Genomic DNA, 12,231 nt, shown 5'->3' with positions numbered 1-12,231 from the left:
GACAGAATGAGAGAGACAGAGAGCATGAGAGGGAGGAGGGTCAGAGGGAGAAGCAGACTCCCCGCCGAGCAGGGAGCCCGATGTGGGACTCGATCCCGGGACTCCAGGATCATGACCTGAGCTGAAGGCAGTCGCTTAACCAACTGAGCCACCCAGGCGCCCCAGGGGGTTTTTTGATGAGTTTTATTTTTTAAATTTTTTAGAGTGCGTGTGTGTGTGGGGGGCGCAGGGGGGGCAGAGGGAGAAAGAGTCTCAAGCACACTCCCTGCTGAGCAGGGAACCTGACGTGGGGCTTGATCCCAGGACCCCAAGATCATGACCTGAGCCAAAATCAAGAGTTGGAGACTTAACGGACTGAGCCCTCCAGGCACCCCAGAAATCTTATTTTATACAAACACCGTGACTGCCTGTAAATGGAAGAGGGGTATGATTTAATTGCTGTGTTTTTGCTTACTCCAGGTTTGAGAAGAAGCTGTCCATGTTCACACTGGGTGAGGCGAAGCCAAGATGACAGAGTCCTACGTGAAGAGTGAGTGTGTAGGGCCCCAAGGGCAGGATGCGTGGGGTGGGGGGGATTGCCGCCTAGCTTTTGAGTTTGGGTCCCAGAGGAGCACCTGGCCTTGAGTGAATGAGGCTTGAAGGAAGGACTATTGCAGGGCATGCGTTCTCTGTGTTCAGTAAAAACAAAAAAGAAAACAAAGTGGTTGTCTCTGTAGTGACTGAATCATAGGGGGACGATTTGGCTGCTGGCTCAGTGCAGCATGGGAATGGTGTTTGCTGGGTACAGGGGGCTTTGTGCTGCGTAGAGGGGACCCTGCGCCCTTGCCCCTTTCTACACAAGACATGGTCCAGCAGCCATTGTGGCTGTCCACTCTGTCCCTGAAGCTGGGGCCAGCAGTTTGCTGCCCCACGGAGCTCTCTCTCCAGGATTGAGGACCTATAAGCGCTTATTTGCAGGTACCATGCCCTGAGCTCCGGGGACACTGAGGATGGCAGGGTCCTGTCTAGGGGGCACCGAGCAGGAGAGGTCTGGCTCTGAGTGTAGGGCGCTGACCAGCAGGGATGGGATGATGAGGAGTTGTCCTTGGGGGCAGTTAGTGGGACTGGGGTGGTCCCCAGGACGGGACAGTTGGCCACCTGGGGGCCGCTTCCCACCCAGCCCTGAGCCTGTAACACCTGCCTTTTACAGCAGCCACGGTCCAGTGGGGGCAGGAGACGTGAAGCAAGCACAGCCTGGGGCGTAAGGTCAGGTGCAGTTAGCCAGAGTGCCCTCCGAGCAGCCGGCCAGTGGATCCCAACAGAGACCCTGGCGAGCAAGGTGGGGGGAGGCAGCATGAGTATAAGAGCACCTCGGGTGTATATGGCTGAGGTGGGCAAGGCGGCCAGGCAGCGGGGGTCAGGGCCGGCCGCTGGGGCAACGGGAACGTGCAAGAGTGGGAGGGGGCAGGCGTCCTCCGGCTCCGAGGCCGAGGCAGGCGATGGTGGGTGGGGGGGCTGGGCCTGAGCGCACACACTGGGCTTGGTCACTGCAGAGCTGTCCGCCATCCTACTGGACGCCATCACCGACAAGGACCCTCTGGTGCGGGAGCAGGTGTGCGGTGCCCTGTGCGCCCTTGGAGAGGCACAGCCCGAGGAAGCCCTCAGCGCCTGCGAGGAGTACCTGTGGCAGCATGAGAAGGTATTCCCTGCCCGGGGCCACAGGCTGGCTGGGGAGGTGAGCTGCCCCTCTGTGGGGCGGGGTCTGTAGGTGAGCATGGGTCTGGAGCTGGGAGCCAATTGCTGTGGGCAGAAGGCCACACCTGCAAGTCCAGCTTCCCTTGAGATGGGGCATTTCCAGGACGGAAGAGCCGCCTTGTCTTGTGTCCGGCGGCTCGGTCCGCGTGGGGGCACTGGGTGGGGCGACACGGCGTCCAGCCGTCACACTCGGAGGCTGTGTTGCTGTCCCCATTCACTCCCTGGCCAGGGACCGGACAGCTCTCCCTGCCGGGGCCTGTGCTGTCCCCCAGGGAGAGAAGGCCCCTCGTCGTCAGCTACGGTAAGAGGAGCAGGTGGGCCAGCGCTCAGAGGTAGGGGCGCAAGGGGTGGCTGCCCGAGGAGGGGGCCTTTCCCTCACTGCCCTCCCGCTGACAGCCGCCGCGGCAGCCTCCTGGGGCTCGTGCGCTGCTTGTGCCTGGTGGGGGGGCCTGCCGGGCCGTCGGAGAGCTGTCCTCTGAAATCATTGTGTGCCATCTCTCGTTTTTCTGTGTGTGGTGTGGGCCCTTCCGGGAAGGGAAAGAGACTTTTGCAGCCTCAAGAGACCATTTTTCTCTTTGTTTGATTTGACGCCTTGATATGGAAAAAGGGATCTCTGTATAACGGGAGTTAACTCGCTCTCATGTATCAACTGCCATCTCCTGGGGACACAGGTCAGTCCCACCGAGCGGCCCCTGAGCCGATTGCTCCTGGGCTTCTGTGTTTGCGTCGGAGCACTAGGACTGCTGCGGGCACTGGGATTAGAGACGCGCCGTTCGTGGCGCGGGAATGCACGCTTGGGCACCGTGTGAGTCCACCGTGTGTGTCCACCGTGGCTCTTCTGTGGCTTTGAAGAGCTTCGCGCTGCTTCTCTGTGTGGCTGAGGGGCTCCCTCCGTGATGCGCTGAATCGCTGTCTGACGTGACCGCTGACTGGGGCCGCCCTGACCGCTTGAGGAACCGGCACCGGCCAAAGGGCGCTTACTGAAGGCGGCTACAGGAGCCTTTGTTAGTGTTAGCGATTCGTTGCAAAATTTAAGCGTGCTTCCTGCTTGTCATTTTCTAACTCATTTATAATTTTACTCCTCTTCTAGGCTTTTTGGTTTCTTTAACCAGTTTAAATATCTTCCTTCACATTTGCGTATTTGCGGTAAAAGTACGTTAAGCGGGAAGCTCTGTCCTGCAGACAGTGTGCCCCCCTCCAGGCGCCTCCCTCTGCCCTAAGGCCGCCCACATCCATCACAGCCATACTTTATGGGGCCGTGCCTCGGGCGGTGTGCGCGTTTCCCAGCCCGTGGACTCTCCCCGGAGGGAGTGTGGGCTGCGCACACAGGGGCGCTCAGGCCGGTGGGTGGGAAGTGACTGAGGGAACAGAGGCAAAAATAGCCGTCCAGCCCTGTCAGGCTTACTCCAGCAAGAGCAAGCTTGTACTTGTCCCAGTTCCGGAGGCCGGGAGTCCAAGGTCCCCGTGCTGGCAACTTCCGTGTGTGGCAGGGACCCACTTCTTGGTGCATAGACCACCTTCTTACTGTGTCCTCACACGGCAGGGGGCAGGACGGGGCTTTCTGGGGTCTCTTTAGAAGGCTCTGGTCCCACCCATGGGGCTCCACCCTCGTGACCTACTCACCTCCCGGAGACCCCGCCTCCCACTTTGATCATTTGGGGTGAGGTTTCCACATAGGAATTTCGGGGGCTGCAGTCTCTCACAGTAGTGAAGTCAGTGCGTGTGGTGAGCGCCGGCACCCAGCTAAGGCCCTGACCCGAGTGTGCGAAAGCAGCCCACTTGAGTAGACTCGAACTGTACCCAGCAGAATAACTCAGCACCAGAGGAAACTCGCCACACGCACTGGGACTGCCCGTGGCCAAGGCCCGGCCTACACACGGCCTGGGCGTCCGGGTTAGTCTCTGCGGTGGTGGGGGGCAGGGCAGAATGACGGGTTCGCGGCAGCCCGCCACACATCAGCCTGTTGAGCTGGAAATCTCACACACACCCACTCTGGGCCTGCGTTGGCCGTCAGCGAGCCCAGTGCCCTGTCCCTTGTCTGTCCCCGCTCAGTTCCTGCTGCGCTCAGATGACAGGGCTGTGGTTTTATCACCGTGCACGCAGAGCCTGCTGAGGCCCAGTGGAAAACCTCTGTCGGGGAAGCCACCGCGTCTCGCTCTGATGCGACTGGTGTTCTGCCCGCGGAACTTTTAATAGAAAACGGGGAAAAAGCACCCACGTTTTCTTTAAAACTAAGCAGCTGTTGCAGTCCCTATCAAAATCCCAATGATGTTTTTTTGCAGAAATAGTAAAAGCCATCCTAAAATTCATACGGACTCTCAATGGACCCAGAATAGCCCAAACTGTTTAAAAGGAACAAAGCTGGGGACTCACACCTCTTGACTCCAAAACCTACTACAGGGCTACTGGAGTCAAACAGGGTGGTGGAGACCGACATAGAGACAGACATGTAGACGAAGGGAATAGGATCGAGAGCCTAGGAATAAACCCTCGTGTATGTGGTCAAGTGAATTTTGACAAAATTTATTACCGAGAGAACAAAACCGAAAACTAGAGCTTTTCCCCAGAAAAATGAAGGCAGATTATGTGATCTCTTCGTATATCTAGAGATGTTTATGTGTTGGCTTTTTTCAGGAGCAGAGAGCATGTCCATTTGTGGGCCTGGCTGCCTTGGCCCCCTTGGAGGGAGCCGGTGCTCCGGCCTGAGCGGCGGCCCCATCAACCGTACACCCCTGCTTTTCTTGGTTCCTCCAGCCCGAGTTGTCTCTCTTTCTTGCCACTTTGTCTCCGGTCACGCAGCGCAGGCCTGGGCACCACCTGTGGCACAGAGTGCCCACCCTCACCTGGATGCTCCATTCCTGGGGCGGGGGCGTCCTCAGGAAAGGCCAGTCTTGGTCTTCCCCTGCGCCCCGCCAGGTTCTTGCCCTCTCCTCCAGACTCTGAGCGCCTGGGGGCTCCTGGCCGGATGGAGCCTTCCGCATGGCTTGGCTGGGCTCCTCTCCGCGGCTCTTGCATTGCAGTGGGGTGTCTGGGCTTCCTGGCCCCGCCCCCCCGCCCCCACCTGCAGCTTTGCCATCACCACACGTCCTCAGTTAGGGCGAGGATGAGTGCCCCGGGTCGCAGCTGCGAGGTGCGGACGAGGACGATGTCTGGGCCAGCGGCAGGACTTGTGCGGGGCTCACCCGGAGCAGGGGAGAAAGGCTCGGATGGCGGCTGAGTGGGGCGCAGGGACCGGGCAGCGCCGTCATCTTCCATTTTAGTCTCAGGACCCTTGGGCATATTTGTCAGCTTGGGGAGGGGTGTGACAGACGGGGCCCCCTGGGGGTGGGGAGGGTGGGGAGGGCCCCTGGGTGAGGAGAGGGCCCTCAGGTGGGAGGGCCGGCCAAGCGGTCTCCTCTGACAGGCACTCACTGGGAGCCCGAAAGATGCCTGGTGGCAGAGACCTCTGTTGTGATGGGACCTCTCGGGGCAGCGCAGCTTCGGCCGGGAGACCCTGGCCACAGTGGGGAGGGCTGCTGTCTGCTGCTCGTGGGTCTTGCACAGAACACTCTTGGCGGTGCTGACAGTGACGTGCCCCCAGCCACTTCCCACGGCCCTTTCTTTGCGGGGCACGAAGGCTCTGGGCGCACGAGGAGTGGTCAGGCGTGCTCTGTTTCTCCTTGTTGGGGCAGCCACGGGTGATTCTGTTTTGAGTAGCCCCTCTAGAGAAAGCAGGAGGCATCAGCAGGGTGCCTGGGTGCTGGGCTCCCCTTCCAGGACCTTCCTCAATGGTTTCTCTGCTCAGTTGACACATCCTTACCGGACGATGATCCTGAGGGCCATGGAGACGGTTGTGAGCGGCCACATCAGTGAGCTGCGCAAGGACAAGGCCAGGGCCATCATCCTCCTGGCCTCCAGCGAGATGACCAGGGCGAAGGTATGGGCACACCTGTGTGGCTTGGGGAGGGAACATCTTCACTAGAACTTTCTGCCCAAGCGCATGAAGAACGTGGTCACCCGTAATGTTTGGGGTGGAAATTGAAGCAGAGAGCCAACTTCCTAAACCCCAGGGCAGATGTGAGGGTGCCCGCATCGCAGTGTTTGGGGGGTGGTGCTGGGCTCTGCACGGGACCTGGCCCCCGGGCAGCACTCTCCTTTCCCTGCAGGTGGAGGTGGCAGGTGCTTGGGGCCTGCTCCTGGGCAGGGGAGGGCCTTGGGAGAGCCTGAAGACGGGGCAGAGGGCCTCCCTGTTGCCATTGGGCAGTTTGAGGTGAGGGCCTGGCTCCTTCGTTTGTTGAGCGCCTCAGTGCAGGTTTTGGGGCGGGGGGGACAGGAATTGGTTTGTGACTGGCAGCAGGCCTCCAGCAACGTCCTGGTGGCTGTTGGGAAGCGGTTCATCGGCAAGGTGATGGAGGAGCTGCTGAGCAAGTTCCAGCCTGGGGCCCTGCCACACTACTTCGTGGTGCAGACCCTCGCCAGCCTCGCGGCTTCCAATGGTAGGTACCGCTTGGCCCGCCTCCACCTGCATTCCAGAGCCAGTCGGGAGGCCCTCTCCAGCACGTGGCCCAGGCACCGTCTGCCTCTCCCTGGGACACGGGGGGTGGGGCGTGGAGGCCAGGCCAGCTGAGGCGGGTGCTGGCGGGGCCTCCCTCACACGCCCCCCTCACGCCCCCCTCTTGCAGTGTTCGGCATGGTGCCCTTCCTGACGTCCATCCTGAGCACCATGCTGCCCATGCTGGGCATGGCCAAGCATGATACGATGAGGGTGGCGTTCTGCTGTGGTAAGACGGGGTCTCTGAAGGCGGGTGAGGTCTCCGGGGAGGGGGCTGGGAGCTGCCTGCCCGCCCCTTGGCCTTTGTGGAGGGTCATGAGTCCTTTAGGCTAAGGAGGAGGGCAGAGCACTCGCAGGTGACTGCAGAGGTGTGGGCAGAGACTCGGCCTCTCCCTCTGGCTGCTTCTGGCTGCTTCTGGCTGCTTCTGGCTATTGGTAGGGACCCCCTCTACCTTACAGTGCAGTTCCCCGAGGCTTGGACACTTGTGGTGGTGTGGGAAGAGACCTCCCCAGAGCTGCAGAGACTTCCCGTTTTTCTCCCTGCCCAGTGCTGGGTGTCTCGGAAAGGGGCATTCATGCTCCTCCTTCCTCCTGTGTCTGGGCAAGAGATGGCACCGTGGTGGGCCCTTGGTGGAAAGGGAGGCATTCCCATTGGAAGGGGAGCAGAGGCTCCTCAAACACAGAGGGGGTGCAGTGGGGGGCTGGGCCTCCCTCAGAAGCCACCGCACTGCCCTTATCCTTCAGCTTCTTCAGGAACGCTGTCAGCTCTGGCACTGAGGGGAGGGAGGGGGCACCAGGTCAGCCGAGACCCTCGGAGCAGGACTGTGGTTAGGAGGGTCCCAGACATGGGAGAGGCTGGTGACAGGATAGGGTCGGGACCACCCAGAGCTCAGCTGAGGGGTTGCTGGATCTTTGCCTGCTGGCCTTGTCCTGCTGTTGCTCCTTGGTGCCCTGGGGGCGGGTGGGAGCCTGGGGAAGCTACCAGCCCGTGCACACCTGGAGGCTGTCGAAGCCGGGATACCTGCTCACAGTCGCTTTGGGTCCCAGGGCCTCCAGCAGGGGCTCCAGCTTCTGCCACCCTCCGTCCGGCCCCTCGTCCCATCTCCCTTGTCCCCGCCGTGGCCTCCTTCCTGTCTTCTCATAGGCTCCTCCCACTGTGGGTGATGGCAGACTCCCTGGGTTGTATGTGGAAACCCTCCTCAACGTAGTTTTGGCTAAAAAGAGAATTTGTGACAGGATCCCAGGGCTGCTGACCCAGGGTTTCCCACTGAGCGGGAATGCGGAGCAGGACACAGAAGGGGCAGGCCGTGCAGGGTGTGGGGGCGGGAGCCTCTGGTATATACTTGGAGGTGCTGAAAACAAGGCAGGGGGCTTGGGGGGCCATCTGGGACTGGGTGCGTCCAGGCTGGAGGGGAGTGAGAAGAGCCCCAGGGCACAGTCACTGTCCGCCCCACGCAGCTCCTTGGAAGGACACACCGCAGCCTGCAGCTGCTGAGGCCCGGAGCAGGAGGCCAGCCCGCAGTGCTGAAGAACTGATTCCTTCCCCTTGGCGGTTTTTACTACGTCTGTGTCTTCTCTCGTGTGTGAAGCGAGGGGGTTTCACCAGCAGATGCTCGGCCGCAGGGCATCCCCGTAGCCAGGTGTCCACGCCTCACCACAGATGAGCATGCCCGCCTGCGACTGGAGGAGAGAGCGGCCCTTCCTGCTGGCACGGTGCACCGTGAGCGGGCCGAGGCCTCCTGTCCTTGCAGGTGGGCCTGTGTCCACTGAGGCCAGTGGCCCTGGGCCGAGCACAGAACGTCGTGCACGGTGGAAGGTCCTCACTGGTTGAGTTCCTAGGACGCTTCGGCCAGGTGGGGAAGAGCTGGGATGCGCAGAGGTGGAGTTGGCATCCCCCAGACAGCCAGGTGCGCAGTGGGCCTGGCCATCTGGCAGCACCGACAGCAGCCCCGATGACCACCCCAGAGGAAAGTCTCTGAGACTTGGGGGAAGCAGACAGTCCAGGGAGAAGAAAGCGGGCAAGAAAGAAAAGGCGTCATTAACCCCTCAGGGAGGGGCGAGGGAAAGCAGAGCATGTTGCCATGAGGCAGCTACTTTCAGAGAGCACAGCTGAGCTTTTCGGGGTTACGATGACAGATGGCGACCAGAAATGGAAGAGAAGGTTGAGGAAATTCCCCAGAAAACAGAGCAAAAATACAAACATATGGAAAATAGAGAAAGAAGGAAGGATTGGCATGAAGTTGCGTTCAAATAGCGGATACCCTTGAAAGAATGAACGGAGCAAGTGGGTGGAAGAGTGAAGTCCCCAGCATGCCCCGGAGCGGGCGGTTCCAGGCAGAGGGGTCCTCCGAGCACCCACACCGAGATGCTTTTATGGGACAGCCTTCTCCCCAGCTCAGAGGAGGGCGCCATGAACTGATGGCCTTGCTATGTGAATGGGCAGGTCCGTGGCCAAGGGAGGCCCGGGATGCTGGCAGGAGATGCGGAGATGGCATTAGTGACCCCTGCCTGGGGAGCCAAGCTGGCGTGACGTGAGCTGGCTGCCCTGGCCTTGGGGGAGGCGGCGTGGAACGCTGCAGACTCGTTATGAGCAACCCCAGCGCTTGCTTCTGGAGGAAAAGAAATCGAGCTTGGGGAAGGTATAGGAGAACAGCTCTTTGACCTTCCGCGCATGTGTGTAACTGAGTAACAGTCAAAACCTAGTAACAAAGTGGGGAGGTCAGTTTCTGCTTCCGGCAATATGGTGGTCTGTTACCCTGAAAAACCTCACTACAGAATGCCAGGAAACGCCGGTCAGTTTGACCACCATCCTGATTACGGAGCTCAGAGAGGCGAGAGCATCGGGTGCACAGGGAGGATGAGAGCAGGGGTCTGGCCCTGCTCCATGAGGCAGCAGCTGTGCAGCGGGTAGGGGCGAGTTGGCCTGGGCTGGACCCTCCAGGGGCCCATGTTGCTCCAGGACATGGTTTTCTCCTGAAATTTCTTTATCTTTTATTTTTAAAAGATTTTATTTGAGAGACAGGGAGAGTGAGCACAAGCAGGGGGAGCGGCAGAGGGAGAAGCAGACCCCCCGCTGAGCAGGGAGCCCGGACTCGGGGCTCAATCCCAGGACCCCGAGGTCATGACCTGAGCCGAAAGCAGACGCTTCACCGACTGAGCCACCCAAGCGCCCCTCTTCTAAAATTTCTTTAAATTCTCTCTCTTTCTCGGGAACTCATAACTGTGATTGCCCTCATGTACACCTAGGGGTCAGGCTTATTCTTTCTGTTGGACTGGGGAGCCCACACTGAGAAGGTAGCCACGTAAGTGGGCCACGTGAGAGCTGGACTGGACAGGGGCAAGTGGGCCTGCTGGGTGAGGTGGCAGATCCCTGGGGTCGCCTCCGAGGGGGTCTCACAGGCTGGTGCGACCCCTCCCCGCGAGGCCTTGAGAGTCGCTGGCTCTCCTGGCCGTTCCCCGGCTCCACTCCCGAGCCCTTAGAGGGGCTGCACGACAGGGCCCTAGCTCGGCCTCTCCCTGGCCAGGGTCAGCCCTTGCTGACCACTCGCAGGCCTTTGTCTCTGCCTGGACTTCTGCAGCTCGCAGTCCCCTTCAGGGACGCGGCGCGCTGTCTCAGGCCTGCCGCACCCCAGCCCGGGCCCTGCGACCCTGGCACAGTGTGCGGCATTTGTGTCCGTCTGTGAGGGGTGAGCTGGGCACAGCATCTCCTCTTTTTGCCTTACAGCCGGCTGCGTGGGCCGGGCGCTGTGGACCGAGGGCGTTTTGGGGTGGTTGGTACCTGTGTTCCCAGGGCTGCCGTAACGTAGTACCCCAAATGAGGGCACTTCCGATGAGAGAAACGTGGGGCGCCAGGCTGGCTCCATCGGTGGAGCGTGTGACTCTTGGTCTTGGGGTTGTGAGTTCGAGCCCTATGTTGGGTGTAGGGATTACTTAAAAATCACATCTTAAAAAAAAAAAAGATGAAAGTATTCTCTCACGCTTCTAGAGGCCAGAAGTTCGAGATAGCTGTCACCAGGGTTGGTTTCTTCTTGGGGGCTCAGAGGGTGGCTCTGCTCCGTCTCCCCCCCGGTCTGTGCCCTGCTGCACACTGCCGTCTCCTCTCTGTGTGTCTGTGTCTGTGTGTTCTCTTCTAGGGACTCAGTCGTGTAGGGTTTAGGGCCCACCGTATCCCACCACGATCACATCTTAAGTAGTTATATCTGCAAAGATCCTCTTTCCAAAAAAGGTCGCCTTGTGAGGTTCTGGGAAGGACATGGGTGCGGGGGACACTGTTCACCCCAGTATAGTCGTGGAGTCACACGCTTGGCCACTGTGCTCGGGAGGGTGTCTTGCGGGTGGGGGGTTGCCGGGAGGGGCAGCAAAGCACACGTGGTGTGACCAGCGGTAACCAGCGCTGTCCCCCTCACCCTGGGGTAGTTCTGCAGCACTTCAGCGAGAGCACTCTGGAGTACCTGGCCAACCTGGACCAAGCCCCAGACCCCACGGTCAGGAAGGACACCTTTGCCACGGACATCTTCAGTGCCTACGACATCCTCTTTAACCACTGGCTGCCGAGCCGCGAAGCCAAGGTGTGTTGGGGACTGTGGCCTCCCTTCGCTGGCCGCTCTCTCCCGCCCCCACGGGGTCCTGGTCTGCTCCCATGGCCTGAGCCTCTCCCACTGTGCTGCAGGCTTTGGGGGAGGGGTCCCAGGGAGGGGTAGAGCCAACTGTCCACACAGGCTTCCCAGTCCCGTCCGTGTCCCGCCCCCTGGCTCGGGGGTGCGGGTTTCGTCAGGGGGTGACGGTGCAAGGTCTGCCTTCCTATCCCACTCTGCCTGGAGGCTCCTGCATTGCTGGGGGGTGGGCTGGGGGTGGCAGTTTCCTTTACGGCCTCCCTGGCCTGGCCGCTGTCTGGACCCTGGCCGTGGTCACTCTGACCTCTCTGCCTTTGGACCCTTTCGGAACCCCTAGTCATGTGGTAATGTGGGTTTCCTCACTTCTGGCCTTGGGTTCTTGGTGAATGGGCCTTTTGCCTCTCCACTCGGGCCAGTGGTTTGGACCTGAGCACCACGGCGCTCTTCCTCTCAGCTCCGGCTTGCCGTGGTGGAGGCCCTGGGGCCCATGAGCCACCTGCTGCCTAGTGAGAAGCTGGAGGAGCAGCTCCCCAAGCTCCTGCCCGGAGTCCTGGCCCTCTACAAGAAGCACGCCGAGACCTTCCACGTGTCCAAGGTGCGCACCTGCCCGCCGTGGCCTGTGCAGAGCTCTGTCCACTGACTCGCCCCCACCTGGCTCAAGACGGGAGGGTGTAGGCACCTGGGAAGGGCCGCTCAGAGAGTGCTGTTAGATTCAGTGGTGGGTGGGGCCTGGTCATATTTCTCCTCGATGCCCTGCCCTGCCCAGGGGTCCTTCACCTTGTCCTTCACCTTTTCTGTGCCCCCTGTCCTGAGACTTGGCCTCTCTTAATTCTTGACTTGGAGGTAGGGCTCCCTTATTGAGCCCTGAGGTGGGGTCTTTGCGGCCAGGAGGTGGGGCTGGGGGCTTGAAGTAGGACCGAAGGCCCCTGTCCTTTGTCTTGAGCAGAGCCTGGGCCAGATCCTTGAGGCTGCGGTGACCGTGGGCAGCCGCACACTGGAAGCCCAGCTGGACTCGCTCCTGGCCGCTCTGCATGCTCAGGTAGGATGCGCAGGGGATGGGAATGGGGGGGCACCCTGTGGCAGGGCAGGCTGGGGCTCCACGGGTAGGGTGCAAGGGGGGCATACTGAGGGTGGGGCGCTGGGGACATGCTGGGGACAGGGCCGGTATGACGGGGCAGGTCCTGGTGCCACCCATCCCCAGGTCTTGGGTGCAGATGCCTTCTGAGGCTTGCAGGGAGCAAGAGTGGGGCGGGCCGTCCAGCCTAGCAGGGCTGAAGTTAGGGTGTTCCCTGCATGGTGGGTGTGGCCCCTGGGATGAAGCTCCTCTCCTTGGCAGGAGTGGGCAGCCTTCAG

At 60.7% G+C, this 12,231-nt stretch overlaps 1 protein-coding gene across 1 annotated transcript; it reads left to right on the top strand.

Moving 5' to 3' along the window:
* Nucleotides 1-384: 384 nt before the first annotated feature.
* LOC145718419 (maestro heat-like repeat-containing protein family member 1) lies at nt 385-11,926 on the top strand (the record flags this gene model as incomplete). The annotated part of the gene is made up of 8 exons (XM_081809910.1): nt 385-529; nt 1,533-1,714; nt 5,519-5,650; nt 6,047-6,209; nt 6,396-6,494; nt 10,682-10,833; nt 11,333-11,473; nt 11,825-11,926. Coding segments are annotated over exons 1-8 (993 nt in total), but the record flags the coding sequence as incomplete, so codon positions are not given.
* Nucleotides 11,927-12,231: the final 305 nt, after the last annotated feature.

The sequence above is a fragment of the Leptonychotes weddellii genome, unplaced genomic scaffold, assembly GCF_054177405.1.
Source record: "Leptonychotes weddellii isolate Sample4059 unplaced genomic scaffold, ASM5417740v2 HiC_scaffold_1542, whole genome shotgun sequence".
Lineage (NCBI taxonomy): Eukaryota > Metazoa > Chordata > Mammalia > Carnivora > Phocidae > Leptonychotes > Leptonychotes weddellii.
This window is presented reverse-complemented; position numbering and strand designations above follow the sequence as displayed.